Source organism: Castor canadensis, chromosome 1 (genome assembly GCF_047511655.1).
Source record: "Castor canadensis chromosome 1, mCasCan1.hap1v2, whole genome shotgun sequence".
Taxonomy (NCBI): domain Eukaryota; kingdom Metazoa; phylum Chordata; class Mammalia; order Rodentia; family Castoridae; genus Castor; species Castor canadensis.
The window spans coordinates 87,630,751-87,649,163 of NC_133386.1; the positions used below are offsets into that span (position 1 = coordinate 87,630,751).

An 18,413-nucleotide genomic window follows, 5' to 3' on the forward strand; every position below is an offset into this window, starting at 1 on the left:
ATGCTGAAATTCCTTCTCAAGTCCTACCCTACCTCCTGCACCCTTACAGAAGGTGACCTTAATGTTATTTCACAGAGAAAATATAAGCCACCAGGTATAAACTCGGCAACTTTACTTCTGCTGTCCTCCAAGTACCCTCCCCTCCCCATCTGTTTCAGATGAAGCAACTCTCATCTCCCAGTGACCTCAGACGCCACTCATTTTTTTATTATCACTTCTGACCACACCCTTCTGAAAATGTTCTTGCTCCTGGGCACTGGTAGTTCACACCTGTAATCTCAGCTACTCAGGAGGCAGAGATAGGAGGATCATGGTTTGAAGCCAGTCCAGGCAAACAGTTCGTGAAACCTTATCTTGAAAAAAACCCATCACAAAAAAGGGCTGGTGGAGTGGCTCAAGGTATAGGCCCTGAGTTCAAGCCCCAGTACCAAAAAAAAAAAAAATGTTCTTGCTTCATTTTTGGATTTTATTTTTGTTTTGTTCTTTCTTTTGACAATACTGGAATTTGAACTCAGGGCCTTGTGCTTGCTAGGCAGAGGCCACACCACCAGCCCTTTTTGCATTAGTTATTTTTCCACAGAGCCTCACTTTTATGCCTAGCTGGCCTGGACTGTGATACTCCTATTTATGCTTCCTGAGTAGCTGGGATGACAGGCTCCGGCAGTCACGCCCTGGTGTTTACTGGTTGAGATGGGTTCAACTGTTTGAGTGGGCTGGCCTTGAACTGTAGTCCTTTTGATCTCTGCCTCCTGAGTAGCCAGGATTACGAGAGCCACCTCTCCTGGCTCTCTTATGGTAGTTTCTTATGTGGGCCTCACAATTCACCTCTAGTTTCTGATGACTCCTTTTCCATTTGTTGTTGGCTCTGGGCTCTACCTTGCCTACCTTCTGCATAAGAGTTTCACTATGTCCTATTTTGAGCCCTTTCTAAATTTTTTAGATTCACCCTAAGAATCCCCTAAGTTGGATGTGTCCATGTGTCCAAGCCCTAGAACCAATAGCCTTCAGTGCTTTCCTGAAATGCAGGTCTGCTTTCCAGTGATTCACTGGACTTTTGCAGCATTCCCCAGGCATCTCAAAAATAACATGCTCACGCCTGTAATCCTAGCTACTCAGAAGGCACAGATAGGAGGATCATGGTTCAAAGCCAGCCGGGGCAAATAGTTCGTGAGACCCTATCTTGAAAAAACCCTATCACTAAAAGTTGGGCTGGTGGAGGTGGCTCAAGGTGAAGGCCCTGAGTTCCAGACCCAGTATGGAAAAAAAAAAAAAATTGACATGCCTCAAACATTACCTACCCTCTTCCTAAGTCAGTCCCCAGACAACCAATCCTGGCTACTCATGAGACTACTCAATTTGTCATGAAACCTTTTTGATTCTAGCTTTAGTTTTTGAGGCAGGCTCCCACTATGTAACTCAGGTCAGCCTGCCTCAGTTATAATCCTCCTGCCTCCATGTCCCAAGTGCTGGGATTATAGGCATGTACCACCATGCCTGGCTGTCGGTTCTATCTTCAATATAGCTCAGTCCTCATTTCATTAGACTAGAGATGGTGTAGTTCAAGCTACACCATCTCTAGTCTAGAAAATTGCAATGGCACTATCTTTAGCCCTGTCCCTCCGATTTATCCTTTAAGCTGTTTTTTATACATATCTTTCTAGAACAAAACAATCTAATAGTTTTTCATGATCCTTACCAGTTCAAGGGCTCCATTTATCCATTTATTTCATAATAAAGAATGTGCCTACTTCAATATCTGACCCTAGTTTGCTTCTCCACTTTCTGTACTTGTTAATTACAATGTACAAATGAACAATTCTTACTGATTCCATTCTCAGGAGGGTGTCTAAACCTTTAGTTGTCCTAAATTTTATGGGAGCTAATTTACCTAAAATAAATAGGCCATCATTTAGACCTTAGAAATCTTGAACAGTTTTTTTTATGATTTTATTATTATATAATTGTTGTACAGGGAACACATTGCGGTATTTACATATGTGTTTACAATATATCTTGGTTGGGTTATCCCCTCCATCTTGAATAGTTTTGCTTTGTTTTTTAAATCATTGTGTATGTTGTCTAATTGGTAGTCAAAGATGTTGCTGTACAGGACAAGGCCATCTTGATCTGACCATCAAACTGAGGATAAGATGTTACAGCAGAAAAATCTGCTCTAAGTTACAATGACTTATACCTCCACTGTCTTTTCATAAGGTTCAGCAGAAAGAAGTAAGACCCTACACAACCACACTATGCTCTGTGGTCCCTAAAAGCAGTACTGAAACATTTGGGAAGTGAGAACAAGTCTTAGTGCAATTTGGCTCCTGGAGAGCCAATAACTAAAAGCTTTACTGGCAAAGCAATTAGCAATTCATGTTTTGAAGTCTGTCTTGAGTCTGTGGTTGTGCACAGAGGATTATGCAAAGTACACTGAGGATGTGGAAAACAAGCCAGGGTTCCTATGTTTAAATTATGAGTTTCCTGTCTTTCTTAAGAGGGTTCAATATATGCCATGGAACTTGTTCGGTGTTTAGAAATCATAATTTCTAGTCTATTTGCTTAAATTAATATCTAAATAATGCATGATCTTATATAATAACTTTGTCTCCAATAAATAAAGCCAATTACTGGAAGTACTTTTTTAATATAATTTATTTTTGAGCTCTCATTTTGTACTTTGGACATGCATTTTGGTTTTTTTTGTTTTTGCTTGTTTGTTTTGGTTTTTGAGACAGGGTATCTCTATGAAGCCTAGACTGGCCTTGAACTCCCAATCTTCCTGTCTCCGCCTGTACCACCATGCTTGGCTTAGATGTACGTTTTTATAATCATTTCATCTAGTCATCAAATAAATATTTATGAAGCACTTCTTCTCTGCAAAATACAATTAAACAAAATACAGTTTTTAGACATATAAGCACACTACTTTTTTACTTTTGAAAGTTTTTAAGTGTTTACTTTTTTTTGGCAGTACTAGGGTTTGAACTCAGAGCTTCATGCTTGCTAGGCAGGTGCTTTATCACTTGAGCCATGCCTTCAGCCCTTAAAAGTTTTTAATATGAGCTGGGTGCTCACTCCTGTAATCCTAGCTACTCAGGAGGCAGATATCAGGAGGATTGTGGTGATAGGAATCTGAGGTTTGAAGCCAGCCTGGGCAAGTAGTTTGGGTGATCTTATCTCCAAAATACCCAACACAAAAAGTGGCTAGCGGAGTGGCCAAGTGTAGAGTGCCTTCCTAGGAAGAGTGAGGTCCTGATTTCAAACCCCAGTATCCTCCCCCAAAAAAGCTTTTAATATGAAAATCTTTCAGTCTTCTTTTGGAATAAAGTATGACTATAGCCATACATAATTAGATATTTTAGATTATAGAAATACAACCTTGAAACAGTTTTAATCCTTTCTGCTAATTGACCATTTTCTCCAGTCTCCATTTACGAAAGTATTTTTTAAAAATAATCAACTTTTAAACCGTAGGATTGCTCTATGCTGCCATTTCAAAGAGTCTGTCTTTGCAAGTATTTTCAAGCGTTTCCATAAACTTACATGAATAAATGAGGTTTTCCCCTCAATGTTGGCCCTACTTATCAAAATATCAGATGGGTTATTTCTGCCTCTCAGTGTACCGTCCTCTGGGACACGTGTGAGCGGGTCAGGTGGAGGGGGAGGCAGGCGGCTTTGGGTTCTCGTGGATGCTGGGTTAGTCTCAGCACCCCGGCCCTCCCTCCAGTGGCCTGCTCTTTGGAACCTCTCCACTCACCACTGACTGGGTTCCTCGGGTGGAGGAGGTTGTGACCGGTGTGATGGTGATGGTGCTGGTCACTTTGCTCGCCCCAGGTCGTGCGGAGAGGTGGTTCCTGGGAGAGCGAAGAACCGTGCCCGTGGACAGCTCCTTTTCGGCTGTCACGTTCACGGGCCTGACGGTAATGACTGGACTCACTCCTTCTGCCGAAGCCCCTGGGGATCGCTTGAACTGAGAGCCTAAGTGAATGTGGATCTTATTGTCTTCCGTGGTTATGATGTTGGCGTTGGCGTTGTACTTCCGCACTGGAGGTGCGGCAGTCTGTTTCTCAGGGGTCACTTTGAGGACAGTCCTTCCCACGGGCACGTCTTGGGGTTCGCCATGGGCTGCAGGCTCGGCCGGCGCTGCCGACGTGGACACCGTCATGATCTGGATGGGGGACCCGGGCCTGTCTGCGAACGAGCCTCTGCCACTTTCTGGGGGTTTCTCCCTGGAAAATGTCGTAATCGTGACAGGGGACATGGCTCGCTCAGGGCCAAGGGTAGGATCTGCACTTTTTGGTTTTGAGGACATCACATTTGGTGAAGGAATAATGGTTATCCTTGGTTTCTGATTCCCTAGGGTAGGAATGACAGTGGTGCTAGAAAAAAACTCCTCGGATGTGGGGCTCGTGATCTCCAAAGTCGCAGTGCTGTTCTCGTGGTCTGGTGTCACACGGATATGCAGGGGCTGGCCCTGCTTTGGTGAGAGGACAAGCTCTCCCGGGTGCCCTGGGTTGGAGCTGCTTCGAGGCGCCTTGTCCTGCGGGATCGAGGGGCCATTTTCCCTTTTCCTCATCCATGGGATCCAAGATTTTCTCATGGTGAGCTCGCTTGCTGCTGGGGGATACCTGTCGAGAACAGAGGATCGCTCCACAGGCTTCTTGAGGCTCACCTGCCGAAGGTTGCTCATGATGTGATTTTCCTCTTGGAAGGATTTCCGTATGAACACAGCTGGCGTTTCTTCCTCCGCGGATTCGCTGCCCACAGCGTCCGTCTGGACCCCAGTGGAAGCCACAGGCACATCCACCATTCTCCTTCCGTTCATGCTGGGCCTGAGGGCTCGGCTGTACCGCTTAGAAAGCTCCAGCTCCTTGGTCAGATGGAGGACCTCCTGCCCCATGTTTTTGTTCTTATTTTCTTCTTCCATAAACCTTTGCTGAAGGACGGAATAATCTACCTGGAGCTGAGAGAGCTGATCTTCTTTGTTCATTAACTCATGGATCTTCTCTTTAAGAGCTTGTACCTCGGCTTTTAAGTCTCGACTTTTAGCCTCTTCCAGCCGAAACCTGTGTCTCAGCTCAGCTTCCTGGCTCACAGCCTCACCCTTCTCTATAGCTTTGTTCTTGGCGATTTGGTGTTTGATCTCCTCTAGCTGTTGGGAGAGGAAGTTAGCCTTATCCTGCTCAGTTCTGAATTTCTGTTCCAGCTGATCATACTCGTCCTCTGTCTTCATCAAATCCCCTTCCACCACCTCCAGCTGTTGGAGACGGTTCTTCAGTCTCTCAATTTCAAGTGTTAGTTCCTTGATCTTGTTGTCTTCGGGGCAGGTGAGCTCAGGTCCTTTCCAAGACCGGCCTCTTGTTATTTCTCTTTCCACTTCCTCTATACCATCAAGCCTCTTCTTTAGTAAGTCAACACTGCAACTCAATTTAGAAGATTTCTCTTCTTCACTTTTCAGTTTTCCTATCAACTCATCTCTCTCCTTTGTCAAATTGTACACCTTTTCCTCCATTTCAGATTTCAGTTTTAAAAACTTCTTACTCTCTTCAATTAGCTTTTCAGTTACGTCCATAACCTTCCCCTGTTCCACCTTAAAATTTTTATTGAGTCCATCCACTTTTCTTTCTTCTTGCTTTATTTTTTCCATCATATTTTTCCTTTCATCAACCAGCATCACAGTAAACGACTTCAACTTTGTGAGATCATCTTTGAGGCTTAATTCAGCCTTTTCCAACCTACTTTCAGAACATTCCAGTTCTTTAACTCGGCTCTTGACCACCTCCAATTCATTCAACAGGTCTTTGGTTAAGTTCTTTTCTTTCTCTAGATTTAAATGTAGCTGGGAGCATTCAGATTTACTCTTGCTAAATGCTTCCTCCAATTTCTCTAGCTCTGACATTCTCTTCTGCAACTTCTCAACTTCAAGTTTGAGCTCCTTGCTATGGTGTTCTTCCTCTTGCAGCTTCTTCCTCAGCTCCCTGCACTGGGACTCGGTTTTAGTGATCTCTTCATCTTTACCCTCCATTTCCAGCACACGTTTTCGGAGATTTTCCACTTCTGCCATGAGGCTGGAGTTTCCACATTCCCCTTTGGCAATTTTATCTCTTAATTCCTGAAGTTCTTCCTCTGCTTTTTGGAGGTTTTTGTTGGTCTCTTCTAGCTCCTCAATTCTTTGAGATAGGCCAACCAGCTTGAGCCTGAGTTGCCTGTTGTGAGCCTCCTGGTTAGCCAACTTAGCATTCATCTCTTCATGCTCTTGAGAGAACCTGGAGGCCTTGTGTTCGAAATCCACTTCTAACTTGAGCAGTTTCTGTCTGTCTTCTTTGGATTTGGATGTAATGGCTTTGAGCTTTTCTTCTTCTTCTCTCAGTTTCTGAGTGAGATCCTGCACTTTCTGGCTCTGCAGGCCAAGTTGCTCAATGTGCATTTGTCGTTCATCCACCAGCATGAGTGCAAAGGACTTGAGTTTAACAAGTTCATCCCTTAGTTTATTGAGCCGCTTAGCATTTTCCTTTTCCTTTCGGGCTTGGTAAGCCTTTTCCTGTTCAAGGAGCTTTTTTAACCTAGAAAACAAAATGTAGTTGTGTATTAAAAGAGTAATCAGCAAGTAGATTTGTCTTAGAAATTAAATAAAAAACAAAATACTACCATAATGATCCTTTATCAATTGCTGTGATACCAATTATGAAAGCCATTAATGAAACTAACCAGAAGTCAGAACACTGGTTATCCCTAGAAAGTGATAGGGATTACAAGGGGGCATGAAGAGAGCTCTTAGTATCTGTACTAGCTTCCATTTCATGCTGATTACACAGGATTGCTCAATTTATGAAATTTCTTAAGCTGAACACTTATGAGTGCCTTTCTGCATGTATATTTTATTTTAATAAAATGAGTAGAACTTAGGTCAATTAATAATAATAATGACTACTTATATGGCGCTTTCTGCATTCTAGGTACTAATACCTACTTGATTCTCACAGCAATCCTGTGGAAAACTTACTGCTACTCTCCTCCTCCTGAGGAAATGAGACAGGGGGTAATGTAACCCATCACACGTCACACAGGAAGTGGCAGTGCCGGGATTACAGTTCAGCCAGCACGGCTCCAGAGTCCCTACCCATCACCTCTGCACCACACAACTATAAGAGAGAAATTTATTTCAATGAAAGAGAAGTCCCAGAAAGAAACCTGGGGTTTTCTCATTTCGAATCCTTGAACTAAACTAGCAACTATCACCTGAGAGGGACAAGGCAAGAAAGACTTTCTGGTACAAAAGCTGATCTACATAAACTGATTTTAGTTGATACCAGAATTGTCAAGGATTTGGTCTCACTTTTCTGATTCAAACATTTTTTTAATTGAGAAATAGGTAGAGAGGAATGAAATGTATATATGTTTCTCTATGTTACTTATGTATAGCCTTAAAAAGTAAGGATATATACATCCCATTCTTGTGTTGGTCAGTTAACTTGTGTCAGTTTTTAATGGTTATCTTTATATACCCATAAAAACAGAGCTAAAATTAAAATCATATTCACCATACCAGTGTAAGAATGTATTTTAGTATTGAATATGTTTATTAGAGACATATATTATAAACAACTACTAACAGGTATTTATTAAATACATTTTATCTTTTCAGTGTATTTTGCACTTTTATTATTTGGACTGTTTTATTTCCTATTTATGACTAGGGTAGCTGTTAGCCAAGTAAATAGAATTTGTATCACACTGCATTGTGCAATAAATGATTAGATGTATGTATAAGCTATTTATAATTAATCCATTGTCATATAATTTCCATAAAATTATTCTGATGACTTCACTAAGATATTTTATAGCATTTATTTTTATAGAGCATATATCCTTTTTCTACGCAGCTCTTAATTAAATGCATAGCTTCCAGAAACCATTATGACCTTTTCTCTAAGATAAAAGGAAAAGATTGTTTTCCAATCTTAAGGACTAACATGAACACACTGTTTTACTAGGCCTAGTGCCATGGCTCATGCCTGTAATCCTAGCTACTCAGGAGACAGCAATCAGGAGGATCCTGGTTCAAAGCCATTCCAGGCAAATAGCTCTTGAGACCCTATCTCAAAAACACCCATTACAAAAAAGGGATTGTGGAATGGCTCAAGGTGTAGGCCCTGAGTTAAAACCCCAGTATTGCAAAAAAAAATAGTTTCACTACATGTGGCCCTTATATATGTAAAAGGGCATTTTATTGATCAACTTCCCTTATTACTTGGAGTAACAGAAGGGCTTAAATATGATAGAAAATGTAAAATTGGTTGGTACCTTAAGGTGTAGAGAGACGAAAGCAGAAGTAGGGAAGATAAAGAAAGGGAGTTGATGTTTCAGGTGGCATTGGGAGCTGCTGATAAGAAAACTTGTTCTGGTGAAATAGTTTGAGGTCCTAGAGAACCTCTCATCTGAATATTACTGCAAGCGGCTCTTAAAAGCTCATCCCAAACTCTGACTTTTGCTAATTCAAAATAAACAAATAATTAAATAGGGGATAGAAAGAAAGGTCTTCTGCCTAATGTGTTAAATGCTTTATTATTTCATTTAATTTTCCCTACAGCCCTTTGAGCAAACCATTACCACACTATTTTATAAGTAAGTTATTGGACTTAATCAAGGGAATGGAAGCATAACAAAGAAGGGGCAGATTGGAATTTTGAATCAGATCTGTTTAAACAAACACTGTGTTTTAGTAGCAATGCTATTCTTCAAACTGATAACACCTGGACTGCTCAAATTTGCAAGACTTTGTCTTTAGGTCAACTTAATGTTACATGGTTCAATCTATCCTAGAATTGTCAAGATCTCTTTTGGACTCTTTTTTCACCCAATGTTTCAGCTTATCCATAGCATTGTATCAATGGCAAAATAACCCCAATCATTAATAAAATGTCAGGTCATTGCACAGAGCCCTTGAAACACTTTCAAGGTCTCCCTCCTGCTGGCATCAATCCATTTAATAACATTGACACTGTCACTCAATTAGCTGTTGAACCCACTAGGCTGTTCATTCTTTATCTCTTCTGAGCTCACAGGCTTCCCCTGTGACTCCATCTCATGTTAGTCAAATACAGCCAGTTCTTCCAGATGCTTAGGCCCAAATTTTAAAATCATTTTCTGAGTCCTCTCTTTCTCTCATATTCCTACATTCAATTTCTCAGCAAATCTTGCAACTGTATCTTCAAAATATATCCCAAATTTAGTTACTTCTTACCTACTTCATTCCTATCACCCTGGCCACAGGCACCATCATTACTGCTTATCCTGCATTGTTTGAAAAGCCACATAATATGACTTCCAGCTTCTACTCTTACCCTCCCTCAGTCTGCTCTCTTCCCAAAAGCCTGAGTAATAAAAAAAAAAGAAGAAGAAGAAGAAGAAGAAGAGAAGAAGAAGAGGAGGAGGAGCAAATCAGAGCATACCACTCTGCTTGGAAGTAGGAAAAAGGGAATACAGGACAAAGGTAGAGCAGGATCAATATTTTAATGCATATATGTATGCTTATAAGCATATATATATACACATACACATACTTGAGAGATTAACCTGATCCCTCTTCATTTAAAGCTCTTTGTTTTTCCTTATAGTGATAGTCTAGTTAATAAGTAAAGAAATAATGCTAGCCTGACACTATTAATGAAGAAGTAATTACAGGATTTGCAATCACCAGTAAAATAATGAATGTAGGTTTCATCAATGTTGCACAAAAACAGAGACTGCCAGTCATTATATACATATGTACACATGTCCACCCATGAAATAATCTTACCACAAAAACTGAACCAGGATCATATCAAGCTTTTATGACTAATTATTAGGTTACAGGACAAACAGGGATAAGAAACTGCTAAATAACATATGATAATCAGAAAAATCTGAAACACAGACAACTATATAGGCTACACAACCTATCTATTCTTCAACAGATAAATTAGGAAAAAAAAAAAAGAGCAGGGAGGGAAATCTATAGACTAAAAAAATTTAGAAGATCAACCAACTGTAATCTTTGGGATTGTTAGTCAAACTGTTTTTAAATGAAACAATTGGAAAAATTATATTGTTGAGGAATTATTAAATTTTAGATTTGATAATAGTTTTATAATAATATGTTTTAAAGTTTTTGTCTTTTAGAAACACATATTGAAATATTTATGAATGAAGATAATCCAAGGGAGAGAATAGATGAAATCAGATTGGTCATGAATTCATTGTTGAAGCTAAATAACAGGTACATGGGAGTTCATTACACTATTCTCTTTATCTTCACAAATGTGTGAAACTTTCCATAATAAAGGGGTTTGGGGTCTATGGGCATGACTCAAGCACTAGAGCAATTGCCTAGCAAGCTTGAGGCCCTGGGTAAACACACACACACACACACACACACACGCACACGCACATGCACACACACACATATATATCTTTGAGAATATCCTAAACATTCTTTATAAAAATAATAAATGTAAAGGGTTTTTTTCCAATCCCCTTTTGGAATCTGCAGTTTCCCCCTGTCTCCTCAAGTCTCTGCTCCTTTAATCTCTGGTCATATTTTTGCCTTCCTTATGGTGCCATATAACTCACATTTGTCTGGTTAAGATGATTATTTCATTCTTTTCTATGTTTACAAAACTAACTTTTTAGAGATTTTTACTTTTTCTTCATTATTAGGATCCATTTGGTGCTTAATCAAACATTCTAGCAAAAGTATCCTCACTCAGTTTTGTTCCATAGATATTTATTGATTTACCTTTCCTTTTAAAGTCTAAGTACAAGCTTTTTTGGGTGAAAAAAGCAAAGTGAGATATTTGTTTTTAATCTTATCTCTATTGTACATTCTTTTGATAAACACCATCACTGAAACAGTTTTTCAATCTATGTTCCTTAAGACTCAGAACACCTGCCTGTATCCATCCTTGCTTCTCTTCCTTGGAAAGTAAATAGTATAAGATTTCATAGCTTGTTTTCTCCAACTTTCTTGACACTCCCTCTTTTCAACCATTTCTCCAAATATATCAGCATTTGTCTTTGACAGAGCAGCAGTTGTCTCTTTGCTTCCTTCAGATGTTGTCACTTGTCACCATCCTAATTCATTGAACCCCATTTTGAAACACTTACATCACCAAAAAGTCATTCTAAGCTTGTTTTCCAGTCACACCATGCTAATTTCCCTTCTCAGGACACTATTTTGCTTCTCTTCAACTCTTTCTGTATGTATGCCTTTGTTTTCAAGAGAGAGGGCAGGTTAAATCTAGCAAGGCATGATAGTAATTAAAGATGAATGAACCTCAAAAGAGTCAAGCTTGCATGCAATTTGAAGTCTTTAATCACAATGCATTTTTTTCCCCAAGTAGAGCACAGTTCAGATCTAAGAATCTTGTTAACATGATAGGGAATGGTTTTACCAAATGACTCAGGCAGAGGTGTTACTTTTTAATGAATCACCTCAGTTTTTCTCAAGCTGGTGACTATAACAATAATTATCCAGAAATAATCTAATGTCCCCAATATACGGCACAGGACTGGGATTGAGGAGAGGTGGATAAGGTAGGGTTGTCCAACTGTAAAGTTAACTCTCAACTTCGTTGGAAATTTTGATATTTTCTTCATAAATTTTCTGTATTTTTTTAAATTAGTGCATTAAAATATAGTAGTCTATCTCAACTACTAACATTTTGGCATCACCTCAAATTTTGCATCCAAAGTGAGAGGCTCACTTTCCTCATCTTAGTCCCAGTTCTGACTACTGAGTACTAGACAATCTTTTTTTTTATATAAGGAAATGGTAAATCATTCATAAGAGATACAAACTTTGAAGTTTTGTCTTCCTTTTGTATTCTTAGTGAGGATGAGTTTTCAAAGCCATTGTACATGTTTTTCTTCTTCCTTTTTTTTTGTGAATTCCAACAAAATTTTAAAACATCTGATCTCAAACTTTTTAGCCCTAGCCCACTATAGAGGGGTAGAAGGCCTGTCTCACCCATTTCTACTTTGAAAAAGAATTTGTTGATTAAAAAAAAATTGAAAGAGAAGAAGATAAAAATAGTCAACTTGTTGCTAGCAGCTTTTGTGATTTAATTTCACTTCATCTGAGATGGCTCTGGAATTATATTCATGATTTTATAATTATAAAACTATATCCTATAAATTTAAAAATAATCCAGTGATGTTAACACATTTTCTTTGTTACTACAATTTGAATAATTCAAAAAGCTCACACATGCCACATACAAATCTCAGGCTGAGTATGACAAATGAAGTTTTACTCTTCATCAGATTTTGAGGGGATTTTGAATAATTGAGTTCTAGAAAGGCAAATTAATGACATGCCCTATGGTTTAGTTGCTGATAATTATTAAAGAAGGATATGCATTGTGAACCTTCTGTGGATTAACCTCACAACTCACAACTCGCAGCAGATTAAACAATTGTGAAGTTAAACAGTTGTAAAGTTAAACCTATAGTAATTTATCCTTAAAATGGCAAGCAATTCAAAAGCTCATGGCTAATAATGAACTGTCCTTCATGAAGATTACAAGATTTCCTAATACCAGGTGAGCACATGCTCTGCTTTTACAAATGGTGGGTGGCAACCAGACTCCATTGTAAAAATACCAATTTGGTCTTCCAGAATATCTAGTAACATGTTAATTTAAATTTATTAATGTTATATTTTTGAAATCACTTTTTATCTGACTAGTAAGTAGCTCTTAGTCACAGTAAAAATTAAAGTCTAGGGAAATGTTAGTCATTTGCTTACAGAAGCACCGAAAGTGCTAACATTTAAGGGCTGGCATTTTCTGAGAGTTTGCTGTCAGTCAGGAGGCCCACACGTGAGAATCACTGAGAGGGAAATCTCTGACCACACATGAAGCTGCCTAACTTAGATGGCAATATTACCATAATTCATGAATTCACTCGATAATTCAACAGAGATGGGCTGTATGCCTCCTCCCTATCTTCAGATAATGATTAAATGCTAGGAATTTAAAAATGCATTATAAGGCAATGTAAAAATTTCCATTTAGGTTTTAAATAGAGGTCACCAGGGACACCCAAGTATGAGGATGGGGATGGAGAAAGTCAGTGCATGGGGCTTTGGCCATTGCTCCCAGTATTCTCCTGCTATCAGGGTTGCAGGCCATAAGGCACTGTTGTGAGAACTAAATAAAGGTCCCCTTTCTATGGAACTAGTCCAGGAGTGGGTTATCTAACTTGATATATTGAATGAGGACTGGATTCAGCTCCTGAAAGCTACAATGAATTGAACATTTATACCCTCCCCAAGTTTCAAAATCCTAATCTACAATGTGATAGTATTAGTTGGTGCTGGCCTTTGGGGGTTGATTAGGTAAGGAGGGTGAAGCCCTTATGAATGAGATTAGTGACCTTTAAAAGAGGATCCAAAAGAGCTCATTCTCCCTCTCTCCACCCTGAAAGGATGCAAGGAAAAGCCCATAGTCTACAACCGGGAAGGGAGTCCACACCAGCCATGTTGCCATCCTGACTTTGGCCTTCCATCCTCTAGAACTGTGACAAACAATTTCCGTGCTTATACAAGCTATCTGGTCTATGTTATAGCAGCCTGAACTGACTAGAGGTCTAGACATAGGGCTTGATAGTTCCATAGTCTCTTCTTTCTCACTCTTCAGGTTTCAGTTCATATGTCCTCTCCCAAGAAAAGGACAACAAAATTACTTTTATTATGTTTTCATATTTCCTATACTCTTCAAAGTACTTTGCAAACATCTTCTAAGATACTATTCTTTGTTCTTGATGATGTTTACAAAGAACCAGCTAGGTGAATAAATTTACTTAATAATTTTGTCAAGGAACAGAAAACACTATTAACCATGTAAATCTGTCACCCATGTAAGTCTGTGTGGCCTTGGACTCTCTGTCCCAGGTGGCCTCTTTACTTTCCCTCTCTTCCCCAAAGAGGATTTCCCTATCCCTTTCCAAAGAATGTGTTGTCCAAGTTCATCACATTGTGTGTTCCACCTAGAGGTCATTTGTGCGTTACCATGGAAAACTCTCTCTCAGAAAATAAGTCAAATGGGGAGGAGAAGTTCCTTAGGGAAGCCAGAGAACAGGGAGGATATTTAGATCAATGTGGGTTTCTAGTTTCTAACATCACAGTGTGAGTGTATCCCCCTCACACACACACACAAACACACATGCTAGTGGAAGGGCCTCTCCCCTGTGGGATGTACCTACTTGTGTTCACACAGAACATCAGGAAAGGAGCTGGAAGCATGAGTGAGGTTTCCTAATGTTATTCAAAGACTGAAGATAATCCACAAGGGTGGATTTTCTCTGTGTATGCATTTATAGAGTGCTGTATTAAGCTTATTCCTTACAGGAGTTCCCAACATAAAAACATATTCTATTGTAAAGCTTTTCATTAAGATACAATTAATCAAATTTGTCTTTGGTAAATCATTTATTTTCATAAATAATTTGTTTAAAATAATATAGACATAAATTAAGTAGTAAATTTACTAGGTATATAAATCACCTATAGTAGTATATTTCCATGCATTTATTTACTCAGAAAAGGAATCTCTCCTTCTTTAAAATGGCAGTAGAATTTATTGCCATTGTCTAAAGGTCTTTAAAAAGCTTCTGTGAAAATTTATTACATTTTTATAATTATTTTACAAACATTTATCTAATAATTATTTCACCCAATTTTGGGATAACTTTTAAACTAATGAAAAAAAATCAAGTCAAAACAATAAAATTCCCAAACAGAAGACTTAATTTTATATTAACTTTGACTATTGTTAATCTAGAAAAAAAAAAAAAGAAAAAGAAGAAAAGTGAACACCCTGGTGTTGTAGAAAGGATATTTAATTTTACAAGTTAACAGAAGTTCAACCAGTTGCAGGGAATTAAGAATTCAAGCAGGCCCAAGTGACCCCAAGATTTTCACCACAGTTGAACTCAAGACTTTCATCACTTCAAGCAGAGACAAAACATTACTAACAATCCACGTTACACAAATGAAAACCATGCCATCTGCCCTTATGTTCAGACTTCCTTAAAACAAGTTATGTGAATCTGAAACCACACTATCAAAATTTGCTTTTGGCCAAATAACATTCTTTTATGGAACACAGTACCCTCCAGCCCTGCTGAGCACTAAATACAAACTGTTTGTTTTGATATACTCTGGTGAACTCAGACAACATTTGAGGTTGAGCTTTCTTCACAATTGTTTAACAAGGTCCAAACTTTAATCTATTTCCACTTTGAAATCAAACCTCCTATTTGTTTAGTATCCTCCTTATCACTGCCACACTCCAAGTGGCTTTCTTTGGATCACTATGCATTCTAATTCATTGTCAGCTTTTACAAGACTTCCACACATGCAAAGAAACATCTGCACAAAATGCACAAAACAACAATAGCAAAAATCTCTGAAAACAGTATTTTACCTCAAATTAGGCTTTAGCTCATCAAGAAATCACAAATCAGAAACTACATTTACAGTATGTAGAAAGGCTGTCTGTTAAAAGCATTCAGAGCACATTAGTTGGACTGGTGGTAGAAGAATAAGAGATTTTTTCAGCTCTGATACAAACTCCCCAAGGTTCCTGCAGAATGAAATTATTTTTCCCCTTCATAGAAAAAGCAGAGAGCACTCTTCCTACCACAAGATGCATCTTGGCCAGTTCCAGTCAAGGATTCTGAAGCATCAAGCAAAGTCTCAGTAAACTGGTCATTTTCAAGGGTTGTCACCATCCACACTCGGTAAAACCTGTAACTGAAAGCTGCAAGGCTGTGGAGTTCGTAGAGCCCTTGTCAGATTAGTCAGGACGCTACAAGTGTCCAAACCCAGCTTCCAAGATGCTCTTTGCAGCAACACTTAGAAATGAGTTCACTGCCAAGGAAGTCAAATGCACTGCGCGTGGAGAAGAGTAGCTAACATTGCTCAAATGAGAACAGATCTGGACTTCCTTACCTTCATAAGCATAGTAGCTTTTGTTTTTGTTTTGTTTTGTTTTTTGTAAGGGGGAACTGAAGTTTGTTCAACAGCAGCAGGCCCTGCTCAGCCTCCCACTCCACAGGGAATTAACTGCCACATTCCGGCCCTGTCATCAGAACAATGTAAGGTGAATGTTGAGCAAAACAGCGTGGGACCACTAAGTAATGATGTCATCCCTCCCTTATATGGCTCATTATTGTGCAGATTTACTTTGGTCTGTGAGAAGGGGTGGAGCTGCCCATGATGGCTGGCCAGGCAGCTCTTAAGAAGCAGAGCAAGAGAAGGGGAATTACACTCAACCCTGAGGAAAACACTCTGGGGAGAGGGGTGAGGTTGGGGAGGAAGAATGAGATAAACAAAAGACAAGCATAAAATGTCAAATGGGCCTCACTCTTGATTTTTCAAACTCACTAAACCCTGTACAGTCTTACTGAGCACACACCAGAATTTAAACAGAGATCCTACCAGCACCTCATCTATGCTACAATCAACAGGAGAGAATTCTCGCCTCAACCAAGATGCCCATTAATTTGTATCTAAGTAACAACACTACAGTGTGAGCCAAAGAATGCCAAGTACTCTTTAATCTTAAAATCATTTGCCTTTGAAATTTTTTACCTAAATTTTTATTCTCCAAAAGTGACTTTTAAATGGGGGGAAAAAAAACCCAAAAAACTACTGTCCACGCAAACAATAGTGAGGGAATACATCCAGACAAATTTCAAGGAAAGTCCATGTCATCATGCACACAAACTGTTTTCAAAACTTTCTAGCATCTTCAAACTAGTTTTTTCTCTTCTCCCTTTTCCTCTTTTGCCTTTCTTTCATTTCCTCATTTTCTTCCATCCTTCCTTTCTAAATGATAAATTCAGTTAAAAAGCCTCTATGTAACTCAAGTTCCTATTTAATTTTTTCTAGTCCATATGCATGAACTATGTATGACACTTATGTTATGAAATTCCATCTTTACTACAAAATAAAAACATAATACTAGATAAATTAGTCAAATTCCCTTTAAAGTTAACAGAATTCAGCATATGCAAAGCATTTCAAGGCCCTCAGATATATTTTATCATCAATGTCAGCCACTGTTTTGCTGACGACATAGAAAACAACATGAAGACAAAATAAGTTTGAGATCATTACTTTCCTACATCCTAATGTTCACTTGTGTCTTTTGCCTTCAGAATGTATCTAACTTCTTGATACCATGAACTGAGAATAATAATTACTACATGTTTCACATTTACCACACTGAATGTGTTTTGATTATAGAATTATTTTGGTAAAAGTTATATAAAGCAACATTCATAGTTAAGGTGAAATTATTGCTATTAATCAATTAGTGTTTTGTTTACTTAGCTATTTTAATGTGGATGCAGAAGCTGAAATTAAAGGGGAAACTTCTGCCAGGCTTGCCACACAGAAGCCTGCACTAATGGAGTCGGGGAAAGGACATCTTGGTGATAAGCTAAGTCTGAGCTTGACAACTAGGTAGTAGATAGCTGGGATATGTTTTATAACTCCTCTGGCTCAGTTTATTCAGCTGCATGGGAAGGATAAGGATTTTAACTTGCAGGACTGTAATGAGAATTAAATAAGGTAATGTCAGTGAAAGCCACACAGTCTGACACAGAGTTGGCCCACAATAAATAATATGTTTATGCATTTTTTTTATGGATTGATTATGATACTCTGCCAAAATACAAATAACTGGTCTAATTTTGACAGAGACAATATAAACCCATGTGAAAAAGGAAATCAAGGAGTCAGGACTGTCACATTTGCTTCTGGTGACTCAAACTTGAGTTATGGTCCCAGGGAGGCATCGATTATGTTAGACACCATATAAAATCAGCACTTGGAGACAAATGATAATACTGAGAGAAAATGTTTTATTACCTTTGAAAAATCTCTTTTTAAAAAAATGTAACCCTCCTTACAGTCATTATAGTTACAAATGTTACGTTGTTAGAGGCTGAAGAGCAGGGAACACATCTTTTTGTGCCTTTATGTCTTCAGGAAGTATCTTGTATTCACTCATACAACAAATACATGATTGGCTGCCCACCAAGGACGAGGCACTTGGAATATACAATGAGCAAGACAGACATGATCTCTATCCTAGGCAAGCTCACACTCTAGCATTAAGTGCACTGAAGAAAGGTTGCAGAATGTTGTTCAAAGGAGGTCACTGAGGGCAGGGGTTTTCTCTATAAAAGACCTTCCCTAAAACTGAAGGGACAGAAGGAACCAACCATGCAAACAGCAGAGGCCAGGGACTCCAGGGTTCAACAAGTACAAAGGCCCTGAAGTACGAATGAGTGTGGGAGGTTCCAGGCACCAAAAGAAGGCCAGTGTGACCAGAGCTTGGAGGACAAAAGAAGAGAGGTTC

At 38.9% G+C, this 18,413-nt stretch overlaps 1 protein-coding gene across 7 annotated transcripts in view; it reads right to left on the bottom strand.

Annotated features, from left to right (window-relative positions):
- Positions 1 to 18,413, bottom strand: part of LOC109688742 (filamin-A-interacting protein 1) — a 250,520-nt gene that overhangs the window by 16,334 nt on the left and 215,773 nt on the right. For 6 of the 7 annotated variants that reach the window (XM_074079426.1, XM_074079398.1, XM_074079404.1 and 3 more), the window contains one exon: positions 3,758 to 6,563. In XM_074079426.1, the coding sequence (XP_073935527.1) occupies positions 3,758 to 6,563 (2,806 nt within the window). Of the gene's footprint in view, positions 1 to 3,757; positions 6,564 to 15,683; positions 17,374 to 18,413 lie in introns of those variants that run through there. The other variant, XM_074079445.1, reaches the window with a different exon arrangement.